The sequence below is a fragment of the Psammomys obesus genome, unplaced genomic scaffold (genome assembly GCF_907164565.1).
Source record: "Psammomys obesus unplaced genomic scaffold, mPsaObe1.curated_primary_1811, whole genome shotgun sequence".
Taxonomy (NCBI): Eukaryota; Metazoa; Chordata; class Mammalia; order Rodentia; family Muridae; genus Psammomys; species Psammomys obesus.
The window spans coordinates 13,824,511-13,842,902 of record NW_026585644.1 but is presented as its reverse complement, the minus strand read 5'-3'; the positions used below and the strand labels follow the sequence as shown (position 1 = coordinate 13,842,902).

The window sequence follows — 18,392 nt, the reverse complement described above, 5'->3', positions numbered from 1 at the left end:
TCCAAGATTGAGATTTCTCTAAAAATTGTCTAGAAAATTAGCTGAAGCACTTAGGGAATTATATTTTGCATTTTTGAATGTTGCATGTATTTTAAACATTAATTAGTTAAATTAGTGGTATCATTCAAGAAATAAAACTGTAACTGCTTTAGAAACAACATGCAAAAGGAAAGGCAAGTTTGTTTTTCCATTATTTGGCTAGCTTAAATAAACAAAGTAAGGTCAGCAAATATCCATTTCCCCCACATACCTCCAAAACACACTCTCTCACATACACAGTTATAATGTACAGAAAGTATGTTGCTCTTTAACCTCATGTTATCTATGGTGGTCAGAACCAGCCCTCTCCTGTCCTCCTTTTGCCTATAAGGTGGGAATACCTTCCAGAGGAGATGGTTCTAGTCAGCTGCTGCTCACTGGTATCTTAAATGATGGGTGGGTCATCAGAGAACCCATCAGACAGAAAAGAACAAAGATTTACCACAGTACCTAAGACAATGGAAACTAGAGGAGAGCCTAGAGATAGCAGAATCGCTCACACACTCAAGTCTAATTCCTGTACGTCGCCCACACTCAGATCTTCACTTGGGTTTTGCTCATTGCTGAAGAACACTGATGGCTGTTAGTGTTTGTTTTCTCAGGTGACAAAAGATATGGTCAGCATATTTGTAAGAAGAGTGTGTAAGCAAGAAAGAACTAATGCTTGAAGAAGGAATGAGGACCTAGAAAATCCAAGAAATGAAGGCATAGAGTGGCTAAGATATTCAGTTTTAGGTAAGAGTGGGTCTCTCCAGTCTGCCTGGTGAACATCCCTATTCCGTGATGCTCTACTTATTTCGTGGAATTTGCCCTAGTTGATGTCACCTAGAGTGTTGTAAAGGGGTGAGTAACCAATGGCAGTTGAAAACTTATCCATAAAATGTCACTCTGGGTTGGTTTAGAACTCAGACATGTGCCCTCCTGTTTTCAGAAAGTTTTGATGGTCAACAGATGACATTTGATAAGTGAACTCATGGTAATGATTTAATGATATCCATTACTCATGGTAATGGTTTAATGACTTAATGCATGCCCTGGTGTTGGAGAGGACTCTGCTACCTGGGAAGCCATGCCAGCATTAGCTCTGTCTCTTTCCAGTCAGAAGTCTTAAAGTGGGCCAGTCACATAGCCTCAGGAGATCGCTGAGTGCTTTTCTTGGTGCTGAGCTCCTGATTCATGTCTTTGGGAGGGGCACCCTCCTACAGGACTTCGAGATGTAGCTGTAACCAGTGTCCCTGCAAAATGCATGCTGTGGCACCCAACATGAAAGTTATCACCATCTCTTTCCTGGAAGGGAAGTGCCTGGTATCCTCACAGAGCCCACATGAGGGACTAGCTGCTGTCTTTGTGGTCACACACCATCCAACAGATGAATCCCCTTTCATCCTTGAATGCAGATTTTATTTGATTAACATGAATTTGGATTTGTTGCAGATTTCAGTTGCTATAAATGCAGCTGTGTTGCATTTTCCTGAATGTCTAGGTGAGCAGGGCACCACTGACTATGCTAGAGCTATTAGTCCACACTGAAGACCCTGACAAGCCTGTGACATATTCCAACTTGCTAACAAAGTGGTGACTCCAGCTTCTTCAGTCTTATGGGTAGAATCATCTGCTTCTTCTTGAGTCAACCATTTGCCACACACTCTCCTCTAAGCATTCCTGATAAGAGATCTGGTGATCGCTATTCCAAATCAGCCTTCCCTGCTTTTAAATAACTCTAGAGTTAGAAGACACATCTTGTCATGGCCACAATGATTTGGCCCTGTCTGGTGTTCTGCTTATACAAGAATAAATTAGGGCAAGTATCTCACTCATCTCTACACTGTCCATGAATGTCACCCTGCCTACACAGGGCCAGCTTATTTATTTGTTTGTTTGTTTGTTTTTTGTGACATGGTTTCTCTGCTTAGCCTTGGCTGTCCTGAACTTATGCTGTAGATCAGGCTGGCCTTGAACTCACAGAGATCCACCTCCTCTGCCTCCTGGGGGAGTGCTGAGATTACAGGTGTAATCTCACCACTCCCAACCAGGGCCACAATTTATAAAGGAAACCACCACAAAGCATCTCCTGGATACTAAGGGGCTTCCTGGTCTCTATGTCATTCCAGATTCTCTATCCATCAGCAGACAGCCTGGGAAGCAACAGTCAGGTACATCTTCAGGGGAGGCTGAGTAGCTCTGGAAAATATGTGACCTTGGATGATGGTAATCAGAGGCTACACCCCTTTCCTATGTGGTTATTTATTTTCTTCCTGTTTTATATGGGAGCACTGGCATTGGCCACGTGCACCTAAATACCCCCATCAACCACACCAGCCCTGCTGTGGCAACACTTCCACATATACCAAGCTTCATGCTTGACGCAAAAATAACAAAATGTCCAAGAGGTTTGTCTGAGCAGAACACATCCAAGAACACATCAAAGATATCATCCACCACGACCAAGTAGGCTTCATCCCAGGCATGCTGGGGTGGGTCAATATTCAGAAATCCATCAGTGTAATTCATCATATAAACAAACTGAAAGACAAACCAAGCTTCAGGCAAGTAAGGGTTTGAAAAGCACTGGAGATCAGGTAGGCATGCAATGCCTCTTCTGGAAAATCGTCTTTCAGTCCTAGAGACATCATGCAGTCAGTGCCTATGTGCAGCAGAGGGCCTTTGATATGAAACACAAGAACAGCGGTATCATAGCATCAGATGTCAAAGCCAAAGCCTCGATCATGCGGCACTCAGCCTTGCTGCTCTCTGTCCAGCAAAGGCATCACAGAGAACCTAGCTACCCTCTGTTCATTTAAAGGTGAGAGGTAATCTCTAGCACAGAGAGCTGGAGGTTAGCCTGTTTCATCTGCTCAGGTGGGGTGGTGATGGCAGTGCTGCAGAAAACAAATTCCATCAGGAGGGCTCTGATGCAGAGGAGGCAGGATGTGCACGCAGGTGGCTCCAAGCTATGAGTGAAAGCAGCTAGGTGTGGGCAACACTGCTCAGACAAACCTCTTGGGCCTGAGTCTCCGTACCACGCACCACGCTTCTCACTGCGCACTCAATGAAACATCACCTTTACTGGCTAGTCAACTCACACTGATCCAACCCGTTTGCTCTTAATTTTATCACATGCAATTTAGAAACAATTCCCTTCTCTTCTCCCATTTTCTTTTCCATAGCCTTGGTTGTTGGCTATGGAACCTGTGGTTGGAAAATATTAAATGGAAAATACCTGAAAAACAATTCATGAGTTTAAATTCTGTTCTGTTTTGAGAGCGAGAGTTCCTGCCTCTTCTCCCTCCGGTCAACATAGGCTGTGAATCCTCTCCTTGTCCAGCCTGTCCACACAGGGTGTGCTACCCTCCAATTAATGACTTAGAAGTCATCATGCTCCTCCCATCACTGTTGACAAGTCTTGTTTGTACAGTTCTTTTACAGTAACCTGGGCCTACATCACATATTACAATTCCTCCGTTGGCCCCTTTCATTTCATCAAGTATGCATTGCATCATCATACGTCATCACTAGCAGAGTCACGTGCACAGGGAGCTATAGGAGAGTTTCCTTCACATAACTTACTATACTATCATTGCTATATTGTCCTTGTGTTCATGGTATTGCTAATCTCTATGAATTATACCTTAATATAGGTAGACATGTACAAATAAACATTGTGTGCTGTATGCAATACATCCAAGGTGTTTGGTGTCCACTGAGAAACATAACCAAACAGCTTGAAGGTACAGGAGATGTAGAAATGAAGACACAATATTGTTTTCCCACTCATTCTGAGATGCCATGTGCTTTAATGATCTCTGGGTACTTGAACTCAGATTCCCTTGTCCTATAGGAAGTCTACAGTGCTCAGGCTGTCTGTGTGACAGTCATGCCAATGTCCTCTTTTTCCACAGGGCTCTCATAACTGAGATGCTTTCAGCCCTCTCCCACTATGCTTCAGGGAAGCTGATGTCTTTCCAGTCCCCAAAGTGGAGGCTAACGGCAGAGATCCTTCAGCAAATGGTGTTCCCTATATAGCTATGTGGTCGGATGAGTTCCTGTTTCGAGGTAGCAGAACCAGTCTGAAGAAGAGACCTGAATGTAATAATTGGTTATGCTTCCTTGTCCACTAAATGTTTTACCTGCAGACCTCCAGTTAGACCAGCACCGTTTGCTAAAAAATGCTTTCTTTTTTTCCATTGTATGGTTTTGGCTTCTTTGTCAAGAATCACGGGTTTGTAAGTATGTGGGTTTATTTCTGGGTCTTTGATTCTATTCCATTGATCAACCTGTCTGTTTTCATGGCAATACCATGCAGTTTTTATTACTATTGTTCTGTAGTACAGCTTGAAATCAGGGATGGTGCTACCTCCAGAAGTTCTTTTATTGTTCAGGATTGTCTTAGCTGTTCTTGTTTTGGTTTATGTTTTTCCATATGAAGTTGAGAATTGTCCTTTCAAGGTCTATAAAGGATTGTATTGGTATTTTTATGTGGATTGCATTACATATGCTTTTGGTTAAATGGTCATTTTCAATATGTTAATCCTACTTATCCATAAGCATGACAGATCTCTCTATCTTCTGATATCTTCTTCAATTTTTTTCTTCAGTGACTTCAAGTTCTTTCACTTGCTTGGTTAAAGTTACACCAAAATACTTTATATTATTTATAGTTATTGTGAAGGTAGTTGTTTCCCTAATTTCTTTCTCAGCCCATTTATTATTTGTATAAAGGAGGGCTACTATTTTTTTTTTTTTTGAGTTAATTGTATCCAGCTACTTTGCTGAAGGTGTTTATCAGCTGTAGGAGTTCTTTGGTAGAATTTTTGGGGTCAGTTATTAGGCTTCACCCAGCAGCTGATGGAAACAGATGTAGAGACCCATAGCCAAACATTAGTCAGAGCTCGGGGAGTCCTATGGAAGAGTTGGGGGGGGAATGATTAAGGGATCCAGAGGGGTCAAGGACTCCAAAAGAAGACCTACAGAGTGAAGTCACCTGGGTCTGTGGGGGCTCACAGAGACTGAACCATCAAGCAGAGCATGCAATGGGCATGCATGGGCTGGTCCTAGGCCTCATGCACATATGTAGCAGATGCACAGCTTGGTCTTCATGTGGATCCTCCAACAACTGGAGCGGGGCCCTCTCTGACTCTGATGCCTGCCTTGGGTTCCATTCACCTAACTGTGCTGCCTTGTCTGACCTCAATGGCAGGAGATGTACTTAGTTCTGTAGTAACTTAATGTGTGAGAGCAGGCTTGTACCCATGGGGGACCTCCCCCTTTTCTGAGGAGGAGAGGGGAGAAAGCAGGAAGTAGTGTGTGAGGGTGAGACTGGGAGGAGGGGAAGGGCTGCAATCAGGATGTAAAATGAATGAATAAATAAAATTTAAAAAAAAATAGGAAACCTTTTGCTTCTGAAAGGTGATCTGGAGCCAGGAGGATAGTTACCCAACAAATACAACCCAGTCTCAAGCCTAGCAGTGTGGAGTTACTAGGACCACCTTTTCTTTCACTGTCGTTGGGAGTATGAGTCCTATTACTTGTAGCCAATGGTAACCTATTAGACAGATATTTTACACTTGCTGGCTCTATGTTATTATACAAAAGATATTTTATTTCCATTTTAATTGCTAACAGAATATTGGTGCTATAAACAAAACTTTGGAGGAATTGATGTAGAAAATGCATAAAAATGTTTCATGCTGTAGAATAATATGGCCCAAATGATGGATATATATTTTAATAAAAATATTCTATTAAGGTAGTTTGAAGGCTATCCGCTATAATGCAGGTATCTTCATGTGAATTTGGGAGGCAGTAATGGAGAAAGAGGACCCACGGAAAAGGTTAGATATTTCTGAGTGACGATGGAACTTTAGCAATTTTCTTTATCTGTAATATGAATATGATTTGAAAAATATTGCATAAGACAACATAGCTCAAAGAGACTTGCTGTGAGAAGCCCTGACTTACTGCTGTGACACCTTTGGTTTTCTGCATAATGCCTAGTCTACGTGGGGAACATATATGGAGGATCTCATCTGTAGAAAGGTGTCCTGAGTGCATGAGGCACGAAAGGGCATCCCTGAGAAGTCTTTCTATAGAGGTGATCAATTAGCTATTGCATGCAGGAACATGCTCATAGCCGCCACAGTCAAGAAGGACCAATGCCATCAACGTCACGATTATGCACAGCTTCCAGATTTAAAAAGGCAAATCTCAAGTTGGGACAAGATCCAAGTTAGTAAACATAAAACCAGTGAAACGAGAACGCAGAGATGGGATGTGGATGAAATAAATAGACCTTTGCTAATCAACAAAGAAGACTGGTATTTATTGTGTCTGAAATACAGCAGTCACGGGGTACTTTCCTATAATTTCATTTTGTCTCTAGGGAGGCTGTGTGCCTGATTAGAACAGGGCATATAGCATAGACACTCTTAGGGTATGCCCCTATAATTTAATTTCTAGGTGGCCGTGAAATATCCATAGAACCCTTACGTGCTTATGAAAAGGAGCAAGAAGGAAATCAATGTTGCCCTCTCAGTACGTTTAAAAGCCAAGCATGGTGTGTGGAAAGCAGGAGGACTGACATAAATCATGTATGGACTCCTAGGCCAGTCTGTGATGCCTCTACACTGTTTTCAGGAATCATGCTGTAGCTTAGAGAATGACTTGGAACAAGTCACCAAAGGAGGAAGTGGAAGTCTAGGGCTGAGCTTGCCTGAAAATCAGAAAGGCATCCGTTCTCCTGTCCACCTCTTTTCCAGAGGGAACACAGGAGTGCAGGGACTGTACATGGCTTCCTAGATAGAGTTCTGTTGGAAACAGCTTCAGGGCCATTCCTGGGTTTCTAGAAGGGAGTGACAAGTAGAAATGGAACCTTGAGATGCTCCAGAGTTTCATAGACATTTTCATTCCTTTCTTCACCAACCATGAAAGACCTGTACAAGCTCAGTGCTAGATGTTGACAGTATTTTCATCAGAATTAGCCTCCTCTCTTCCAACCTTAATCACAGCCTCTCTCTCTCTCTCTGCATCTCTGTCTCTGTGTCTCTGTCTCTGTCTCTCTCCATCAGCTCAATCTTGATTCTCTGACTCTCCTTACAAGGAAGAACACCTCCTGTCTTTTTTTTCTGAACACTGTCAAACTTCTGGAGAGTAGATGCTGTGTCTGTGAGGGCTCCAGTCCCTCAGTTGCCACAGTCCTCTTGAAGAAAATGACAGTTCTGAACATAAGGAAGGACTCGTTGTCCTTTTGTGAGAAGTCCTCCTTTCTAACAATACTGCAGTTGCACCCCTCCATCAGACTGAATATCTCCCAGTGGCCACCAGCTTCCCTCCAACACTGAGTTCCATGACTGAGCTCCCTCTGTCTCTGCTTGTCTGTCACTCGTCCTTTGGAGAGACTGCATCCACCTGACTGTTGTCTCAGATCCCTGTCATGAAGCTCTGTAGAGCAGTGTCCAGACAGGCACCATCCATGTTGAGAATAGAATGTGTGCTGCTGTCATCGATGCAAAAGTGGTCCCCAAGTCCCCTCCCTACCAGGGGCATCTCAAAGTTGCCTTCTGGTGGCACGGACTATCTGTATATATGTGATTTCTCAGTGGCTACAAAGTTACCACATCTAGTAAGTGCTTGAGGAAGGAGACCAACTGCTGTGGACGTTCCTTCCAATGTCATTTTGTGTAGGAAGTGGGACACCAGGTTGGTGTCTAGCTCTGAGATGCTAATGAGAATCAGGAGCCAGTTATCCCATAGCATGAGTGATGGCCAGGACAGGGGACGATCTCAGCTTCTGAGGACGTCTAGATGTTAGGGAATTTAGTGGTCTAAGATACTTCACATGTAATGAATAATCACAGCTAATCAGTGCCCAGTGATGGCTCAGCACATCAAAGAGGCCATGTGCACGTTGGCAGCCAAGTGACAAGTAAATGATTCTTTTCATGCCAGAGATGAAGCAATTATCTTTAGTTCCTATGTTCACATTCTTAGTGTCATCACCAGGCTAGTCATGAACCCAGAACCTTGGCAAAGACAGACCTTGTCTGATGCATCATTTCATTTATTTTCTGTCATTCTTTTCTCTAGCAGGACATGTCCTGTGAAGAGCCCCATATTTATGATAACAGAAACCATAACACATCCTTCCTTATCCCCTCAGTGGACACACATTTACATTTGTGGAAGATTTATTTGATATCTTCAAGAACAGAGAAGCAATTCAGACACATTGCTGTATCATATTCTCCTTTGGGCCATTAAGTCTGAGAGGAAAGGCCATTAAGTATCTTAAAATATTGCACATCCAGGTGATACAGAGCAGGCTATCGCTGTCTCCAAGTCGACTGCTCGGCAGCCTGCAAACTCCTCTCACAGCGGCAGGTGAATCTCCACAGTGGAGATTCCTCACAGTAAATATGAATATAGACAAGAACCTAGACGCAGGACCCCGTGACAGTGGCTCCCTTTACTGAATGAAGGCCCTGCTCAGCGTGGAAGATTGCTTTGACATGGCCATTCAGATGAAAACCACTCATCTCTCACAATTCACTTTTCTAAAGCAAAGCCTTATTTATCCTCCAACCCCTAGGTATCCAATAGTGCCACAAGCTAACAGTGACAAAGGTGTGAGTCCCAGGACATACTCACCCCAGTTCTCTGAACTTCCATGAAAGTTGCTCTTTGGAATGACTTCTCCCATACAGCCAGCTCACTGCCCAGCTCCACACTGAAGACATGGCTCTTCCCATGGCTGGCCAGAATGCTGAAGCAGTATGGCCTGGGGTCTTCACAGTCAAAGTCTTGGAGACCAAGATACAAGTTTGCCTGAAGCCAGTAGTTGTCTGAAAGCCAGAACTGAAAAACAGTATGGATTGATTTTGGACAGGGGAAAGTCGAGCCCAGACTACAGAAGGCAGCCCACCACTTGGGAAGAGGGCTGCATTTGCCTGATATTGTAGAGGTTACCACTACCTCAGTACCACCAAATGGGAAAAGTGCTCTAGAGATGTTTTCAGAACAGCAGCTAAGGCAAACAAAAGGGAAGGGATACATTGGATATAGCCAGATGATCCACAGGTTCACAGGCTGCCCTGCCCCCACCCAACAACTGGCAGCCATATCCTCAAATGTGTCTCTCATGTGCTTGTTTGGGAGCAGCCACACCCACTTTGAGACCGCTCCTGCCAAGGTTAGCTACAGGGACCTGGATGTCACTATTTCCAGATGAGGGTATAGAAGCAGGCAACAAGGAATGCTGAAAGTAGACTTCTGGAACAGTCTCCCCTCAGACGCAGATATAAAAATGACCCACAAACCATTGTACATAAGCTATACCCAGGCTCTGACCATTGAAGGTTGGCCTTTCTCCGAGAACTCTGCTAACTACTATTTTTTTATATTCTTTTAAAGATAAAAAAACAAAACAAAAACAAATCCTTTGAGACTTGTTAGTGTAAACCTAACGAAGCAAGGAAAACACACAGGAGCTTCTTGGCCACACTGATTTCTCAGAGGGACTGGGTTCAGCATTTTGAAGGAGTTCAGATCCAGGGCTGCAGAATTGTAACTCTGTTGTTGTAACTCCTGAGGTTCAAGGTGAATTTTATCCAATGATATCTCTCAGAGTCAAAGGGTACTCTCATTCTTTCTCTTTTCAACCACAGGTTGTAATGAGGGAGTTCATAACTGAATAATAATAATAATAATAATAATAATAATAATGATAATGATAATAATAAAAGACCTGAACTGGAAGGGACAAGGAAGAGATGGTACCTAAAGAAGAAACTGATCCAAGAGGTATAAATGGAGACTACTATTATCCTCATGAACGGATTCATCAAAGCAACTATGAATTTGTACTGTCTTGCTAACCATAAAAATGACAGGAACTCTGATCACCAGGACACAACACATCTAGCTCAATATCTAATGATTCTTAATAATGGGTGCAATAAAATGTAACTTTATTTATAAAGAATTGCCTCCAAATAGATGATGAAGTACGGAGCGGTCATTTACTGATCTGGCCACACAGCAACATTCCCAGGAATATTTACATAAAGGGAGCTCTGATGCCTGAGTCACGTCTCACACCAGGTAAAATTAGACCCTTTGCCTTTGGGGAAGCTTCCTCCAGATGACCACAGAGAAGGTGGAGGATCTGTGCAGTTCCCTGCCTGGGCCTTGACGATTGGAAACTATGGCTCATGTTACAGGAGACAAGAAGGATGGGGTGATGACACATCTCGTAAGCTTTTCCCCACTCCAGGGGCCTGCCATCATCATGCCAGCCCTTGGCCAGGAGAGGCAGGAGGGTTACTCCAAAGCCACCCTCGACTATAGAATGAATTTGAGACCAGCTTGGGATGCATGAGGCTGCATGAGAAAACAAAACAGAGTTAGACCGACCAACCAACCAACCAACCAAAACTTCCAATGACATAACTAAAACAAATTCCTTCTGAAACTGAGACCCTGGGATCTCAGTGAAATTCTGTGTGTTGTGTGGCTCAGCTTGGTAGTCTCTGTATTTATGGACCCTCATCATTACCTTCGAATGTTTTCTTCTAATCAGATGGGATTGCCTTCCTTGTTTTGCTGGTCTGTCCATTCCAGGTCACACATTTGAATTTAATTACTAACATAATTCTCCACAGGGTTGAGATGGTGGCTTAGCAAGTCAGATGCTTGATGAAAAAGCATGAGGACCTGAGTTCAAATCCCCTATACATGTAGAAAAGCCAGGATGACCCTGTGTATCAAGAACCCCAGAGCGGTTAGGGGAAGAGAGAGGGGGACTGCTGGAGCTTGCTATCAGTCTCCCTGGATAGTCAGTGAGAAACCCTGGTTTAAGGGAATAAGGTGGAAGGAATGAGACGTGTAGAATACTCTTCATGCCTTTGCATATTCAAGTGTGTGTGTATTTACACACACAGAAACACACACACACCACCACCACCACCACCACCACGACCACTGTCACCACCCACCCATCCTTTCATCCTTCAGCCACCATCCATCCACTTTAGTAGGCAGTAGCATGGTAACATCACTGGCCTGGAATGGCAGGTGGAATAAGAAAGTTTCAAGCCTTCTTATGACCTCAAAATATCCCTCAAAGACCATATCATCCCTCCCATTCTGAATGACATCTTATCTCTATGAAGCATCTGGGTGCCAAGGAGACCCACCTTGTGAACTTTAAACAGCACCTCACAGAGGTTATAGGCACGTTCTGCTCGTCCCCAGTCCAGTGTGCTTAGCTGTAGGAAACAAACAGACAAATTTGTGTGGGAAGAGAAAGCTGCTTCAGCTAAGAACTGAAGTGCTTACCATCATGGAATGAGTCCACACGTATCTTGAATTAGATGCTAACCTTCCCTTGCCCTGGGTGACAGTGGGCCTTAGAGTCTGCTGTGAATTCTGATTCTGTGTCCTCTTTTGGTGTGCAACATGAACTCATGAATAAAAAGAACACTTTGTTGAGATACACACTGGTAATATGAGAAATTTATACCCCTGGGGATAATTTCAGTTTAAATGAACATTCAACTCCATTAAATTTCAGTTTAAATACAGAAAATGTAAGGTGGACATGAATGTGAGATGGGTCAGTGTGGCAACCAAACAGACACACTGTTGACCTCTGTTCCTCAGGACTAAACTTCCTGGACTTTGCTCCTTCAGAAATGAATAAAAAATTTACCTAATCAATTTACTTGGATATGTGTTTTGTTGGTTCGGCATATTGTAGCTCATCAACATTAACTTCTGAATGATATGTTCTGCTCTATAATTTACACTCACTTGTATAATCTCTGAGTTAAAATGTCTCTAATAAAAGTGTATAAAGTTCCCAGCAGTATCAGATCTGGGTCCTTTCTGTTGGCATGCGTTAGGTCTTTCAGTCATACACTTGAGCCGGGGTTTTCTGTGCTGTCTTTGAGACAAGGAATCCACACATATTTAATCAGCTGGTGGTTTCCTTGCAACTGTCCCACCACACAAAATGCTGCCAAGGTACCTAGATGCCAAGCCATTGAAGCCAGAGCACTGGCTAATGGTGAGTTTGATGTGGAAACAACACTGATGCATTACCATTTAACCTATTGCTGCTCCTGGGCCATCTCTGTGCTACTGGAATTGAACAACAAAAGATACTGGAAAATTAAACCTCAATAGAAAGCACGTAGGATGAAAGTGCTAACGTGCAGCTTGGCTTTGGGTCAACACTTGCACCTAGCATTGTGTCTAGAATCAGCAGATGGTAGTCTTTGCTGCATCTTTCAGATTCGATATATCTAAGACCTTTGCACCCTTCCGGAATGCCAAGCTGCCAAGGGTCCCCAAGACAGCACTGTCCTAACTCAAAGATCGAGCCTGAGGCTGTTCTTGCCCTCCTGCCCTATAGTCCTGTTTACCTGAGAAAGGGAGATGCAGAGCCCAGGGCCATCGGTACTACTGGACAGAAATAAATCACACATGGGTGGGCACCATGCCCAACTTTCCCATTAGAGAAGTGCTGAATATTATGAGAGAATTAAAATCAAAACAAAAAAAAATGATTAAACACACTACCCAGAGAATGCTCCCTCAATAGCTGATGTGATCTTTAAATATGCATTATACATATTCATAATTTTGCCATTTCAAAATGCAGTTTGTAATAGAAGCATTTTCCCACAGCATTACTTTTTCAGAAACAAAATATCAATGGTAGCTCAGAATTTCAGTCATCATTTTTGTAAGCCTGACCTTTATGCTGGACATTTTAGATGGGTGGTTACATTTTAATCATTCTAACAGTGCCATGAATTATCACTTTGTGGACACGATGCTCTGGTATCTTGTTGTTTCCGATGCATCTTCATCATTAACGTATCATCAGTATATGGCAGAATAGCCTGACTTGTATGTTCTAACGTAAGGATGGGAGGAGGCAGTATTTCTTATTTGCAAACTCAGAACCTTCCTCTGCTGTATTCACGGTGTTTTCTAGGCATCTGATTTTCTTCTGTCTAAATGTTCCTATCCAGTAGGAATGACTACATCTCCACTCTAGCCCCTGAGTTGCTGAAAGTGACTTCCAGCTTGTGTTGTACACAAATCATGCCCTGGCCCTCCTCATCTCAGTCGCTGAGATGGTTTCAGGGAAGAGACCTCATCCCAGAGAAAGAGAGGAGATAGAAGATGCTCAGACTTCTGAGAAGAGACTCTTCCTTGGACTTGGGGCAAATTCATCACCTGAAAGTCTCACCAGGCCTCAGTGAGTTTGTTTACTGATGATGTCATGACACTGCTTGAACATGTTGCACAGATGAATCAGGGAGGGGAGTCAGGAGCGAGGTGGTTACCTTCTATCTTCTGTTTTTTTCTGCAAGTCAAAAACTCTCTAAAATCTAAAACAACAGCTCTTTCTCTTTGTCCTCTTTCCTCCAGGATTCCTGAAGTCTATGTCTCCTTACAGGCTTAGCAGAGACCCAGAACTGAAGTCTCTCTTCATATCCGGAGAAGAGACTCAGTAGCCATGTACCTGGACCCTCATCTTTTACTCACCTAACCCTGCATCCCTGTCAGGTTTTGCTCACGTAGTGTATCCTTGTCTGCCACCCAGCAGGCCCTGGGAGAGGGTACAGGCAATCTGCTCAGAAAGGAGCGTGTGTACTGAGCCAGTACAGTCAGACTTGCTAGCCTGCAGCCAGTCTGGTTCTAGCTGCAGAGCAGCCCTTCCCTGCATGTCTGTGGTGTGGATACTTCTAATCCAGTAGAAAGGCAAACAGGAAGAGTCTTTGAGTTTCTCCTTGCAGGAAATTATTAGCAAAACATCTGTCATATTCTGAAGGTTTCTTTTTTTTTTTTTTTCTTTTTATTAGTTATATATAGCTCTAGAGCCTGGCTGTGGATTCTGAATTTGGAACATAACAATCTTTCAGGCACATATCCTGATATCCACATAGCTCATGTAGGAAACAGTTGACATGAGCAGCTATTTGACTTATATTTACATATTCAAAACCAGAATATAAATGCAAAGTTCAGAATCTCAGGTCTGCCTGGTCAATTGCGTTGTGACAAAAGTAAAGGTTTGTGGAGCTCTGAAGACCCCTGCTTTAAGTGCTCAGGGTTGAAGCCTGAGTATAGTTACTGTAACTTCCAAGCTCACCAAGACAGAGGTCCTTGGCCCCGTCTGTGTTTCAGATGAAGCTCAGTGACCTCAGTTTTAATCTCTTAGCAAAGTGACATTGGTGCACCATGAAAAACTCTAGTGCGGCAAGTGAGGCGGCCACCTCAGCTTCTCTTGACACTTGTGAACAACGGAGTCTCAGAGACAGCACTGCCGAAAAGTGACATGGCCACACCGTTCCCCTTGTCTTCTGGATTTGTGAGGAAACATTGAGACCCCCAAGCTTTTGAGAAGGAAAGGAAGAAAGACTGCAGGGGAAAGAAGGGATTTTGGATAAAAACACTGTATCTACAGTGTAGATATGCACTTATTAATTGTGCTTCTTAAAAAGAATTGCTGACTTTGCAAACCAGGTTCTCTGTGATCTCATTCTTTTTTTTTTTTTTAAGTAGAAGTGTCCCGCGTGCTTCAAGCACAACTTATTTTCTGCTATGAAGCTTTCGTGGTGCTTCTCTCGTGGAAGGGACGAGACTGTGGGCAGAGAAGGAGCAAGCAGGTTAGCACTCTGAGCCATCACCTAGCTAGCTTCTCTAGAAAGTGGCTTCACATGTCAGTCACTGGCCCTGACAGCAGCTTCACCTGGTGGTGCAGAATCCAAACAAGCAGAGACTAAGCCTCCTGATTTCACATCTCCTCAAAGACACATTGCAGAGAGGGCAACAAACAGGCATTCGTGTGAGAAAAGGCTAAAGAGTTCTAAATCACACATCGTTCTTGTTCCTCCAAACCACGGCGCTTGATGACTTTCCGACCTATCCGGCCATAGGTGGCTTTTGGTAGAGCAGGTGTTTTGGACTATAAGCTATGCTATATTGCTATCTTTTAGGGTTACCGTGGGATACAGGTCGTATCAGGATGATGCAGCAATTCTACATTGGACTCATCCTCATCTGCAGACTCGACTTAGTTCAGCTCTTCCATTTGTTTATCCTTTACAAATGATAGAAAATATCTGCCTAATTGACATTCTTAAAATCACTGCTAACACTTCCTGCGGGCACAAGGGCCTTCACCACATAATTTATACACTAATGCCATGTGATGCTGTTAAAATGGTTTCACAACCTTAATTTTAACACATCTTAATGGTGTTTGAAAACACGGATAACTGAAGCATCACCTTTTAGATTCTTAATTGCAAGTCAGAAATAAATATTCTATCAATGAAGGTTGAGCACGTGAGGTACAGGGCTAAAGGTCTTGGGTAGGGTAGGGTAGGGTAGGGTAGGCTGAGAGAGGGTAGAGAGTGGATGCTGACGTTCGTTTCACACTGGGCCCTGCTTCTTCCTTAGCAGGACACCTCACTGCAAAGACCACTGGTCCCCATACCTCCCCTACTCCCCCCTCTCTCTGAAGGAACTCAGAAACAAACTGTCCTTTGAATGAAGGACATTATTATTATTTTTTTTTAGCTCTTCCTAAATTTTCTGTAATAAGAATCTTTAGGTCCTTCCAGATTCTGTTTCAAATTTTGGACATTGTGTTGGGAACTACAGCTTAGTGAATATTTTGACTTTTCTGCATTGTCAAGCTTTCCTAAATGCTTGTAACTGGCCCCTGGTTTGAGGGCTGGTTGTGCTGTAACCACTTCAGGGAATCTAGTGACAATCAGTTAGGGATATTTACAGTTTCTCTTCCCCAGAAGCCACTTAGGTAGCTTCAGATTCCTAGCAGAGGAGACCTCACCTTCTTCCTCCAGAGGTGACATGCTGACTTTACTGAGATGAAGTCCATCCTATGGAGACATTGGTGTGTGCACCACTTAAAGAGAGAAGTAATGTGGGAGCTCCCATCTGGAGCTCAAGCTCCTGCATAGGAGGGGGATCATGAGCATTGCTGGGCCCATGCACTGGGGAACCCGACACTGGATGCTCTGCAAGTCATTAACTTCCGGAACTTCAAGCCTCATGCATGGTTAAATAAGTGATAATACATTTATTAAAACTTAACATAATGTTTTAGATTTGGGCAAAGCAAAAACTGTTGTTGGAAATTGCTAGCAATGCCAAGATATAAATCCCAGGCCCAGGAAACACATATAAATATTTAGGTATAAATTCACTTACCATATTGTGTACATTGCTATGACAACAAAAAGCTAATATTTAAAGCACAATTTTTATCTTTTAAATTTTATGTGCTCCAGAGTATTCAAATTCACTTCTCTAAGAAAGCCATCCTGTGTTCACTGAAGCCCGGTGGGATGTTTCAGTCAGGATTTATTATCTCTGACATATAACTGGAGAAATCATTGGGTAAAGAAGGTAAATAAATTGTTCCATGTCCCTGGCTGGTAAGCAGGACAATTATGAAGAGAACTTGTAGCTTCAAGTTATTAACCTGCAGCCAATTCCACTGAGACATGGAGTAATTCTTTTCATTGTCCTACACAATCTCTCCTATCTCGATTTAAAATAAGCTTTGGTTATTGTGGACAAAAGATGGATTGTTTGAAACATTTCATTTTGCCCAACACTATTCTATTATGTAAGGTAAATTTTTATCTTTCTATTTAACATGTTGTCTAGGCTACTTTCAGTTTTTTACATTTTTATTTAATGAAAGGCTGGCTGGCTGTGTTAGAGCACACTGCAAGTGAATGAACCTCACCTGTTTGTCACTGGAAATGGATAGGTGTTGAACTATGTCAATGGTATAAAACCCAACAAATATGAAAATCCTCTTTTCATGGTCTGGCTTTTAAGCTGTCGTGTTTTGTACTTTTGTCTTTGTGCCTTCTTGATGATGCTGTACAATACATAATCAAGGCTTTCAAATTACTCACAAACTAATTATAAACCTCTTTCCTTTGTTGTCCTTAATCAGAAGTGGAAACAGCTGTTAGGTCTACTTTCACTGATGTGGCTGGGCACTGTGGCCCGCATCCCACTGTCCTACACTATGAAGACCCTTGTCCTGGATGTCCCTGCTATGTGGAGTGCTTGTCCAGTGGGACCAGCTGACTTAGGAAAGTGATTGGACGGGCTTCCCCCATACATCCTCTTTCCTTGTCTTAGAATCGAACATTTGAGAACACTTTGCAGTTGCACATTTTCTGTTTCCTCCTGGAAATCGCTTCATGCTAATTGGAGGGCTTAAAGCACAACATGCTTTTGAGACTTGCTAGCCTCCCCCACCTAAAAATATCCAAAGAGTTGATATTTTTTTTCCCTTTATATCACATTTGGAGAGTTTTCTGATATTTCCAATTCACTGAACACAGCTGTAGAGTTTCACCACCTTCCGACAGAAGAGATTACCCAGCCAGTGACCATTCAGCTATCAGGGAGTGTCTATGGAAGTCACTTCACCTCCCAACTAGCAGTGGCTTTATTATCATTTCATGGGGACAGCAATGACAGCTATGTCACCAGAGAATTGAAAACTATATGAAGATGTAGGGACTATACAAATGAAACCTGCTACTTCAGTCTGACTTTGGACTAAATATTCATCCATGTGCCACTCTGCTTTTACCATTTTGTTTCTTTCAGCATAATTCCCACAGGAATGAAGGAGATTCCCAGGCCTAGGGGAAACTTGTAGCACTTTTTACCCATCATAATCAAAGATCCAGACAGATGAACAACAGGCTCATGTGATCCCCGGTGCTAATATTTCCTACATGCTGCTGATATCACTATCCACATGTCATATCTGAGTATGAGGGAAGGCTCTAATGCTCTTCAAAAATATCCACTCACTCTGCTGGGCAAAACCACAGTACTTAATTTATTAACTTTAAGGGACATTAATTAGTTTACTTTCAGGAGATTTTAATCAGTGCTTATGCAAATTTGCAGGTGATTGTAATGTGAGTAAATTTACAACATAAAATTTTTTTAAATAAAAAGATAAACTTGTGACTAGATACAATGTTGTCCTAATCTGATCCTGAAAGGAAAAGCACATTAGTGGGGAAACCAGTGGAGCTATTGTACTCTTAGTGAGTCCATTTCCTACCCTTAGCTTTTAATTTTATGCAGCGCACACACCCTGAGGGAGGCTGAATGAAGAATGCAGGTTCTGCAAATAGGAAATGGTTCCAAACATCATCTGTTACTTACCTCCTTTTAGTGGTAGAATGTATGTCACTATTTGTGTGGATTCTGACTCTTCAGAGATGTGAAACTAGCTTGTTTGTAATTCTGGTGGTCAGATTCCCAAGAGT

General features: G+C 42.7%; 1 protein-coding gene across 1 annotated transcript in view; it reads right to left on the bottom strand.

The window, feature by feature from the left end:
* The window catches only part of Sntg2 (syntrophin gamma 2), a 218,490-nt gene that overhangs the window by 46,097 nt on the left and 154,001 nt on the right, over positions 1-18,392 (bottom strand). Inside the window, exons 13-14 of the mRNA XM_055624844.1 lie at positions 11,229-11,300; positions 8,683-8,889 (exon numbers count right to left, since the gene is read on the bottom strand). Coding sequence (XP_055480819.1) covers positions 8,683-8,889; positions 11,229-11,300 — 279 coding nt within the window. The remainder of the gene's footprint in view (positions 1-8,682; positions 8,890-11,228; positions 11,301-18,392) is intronic.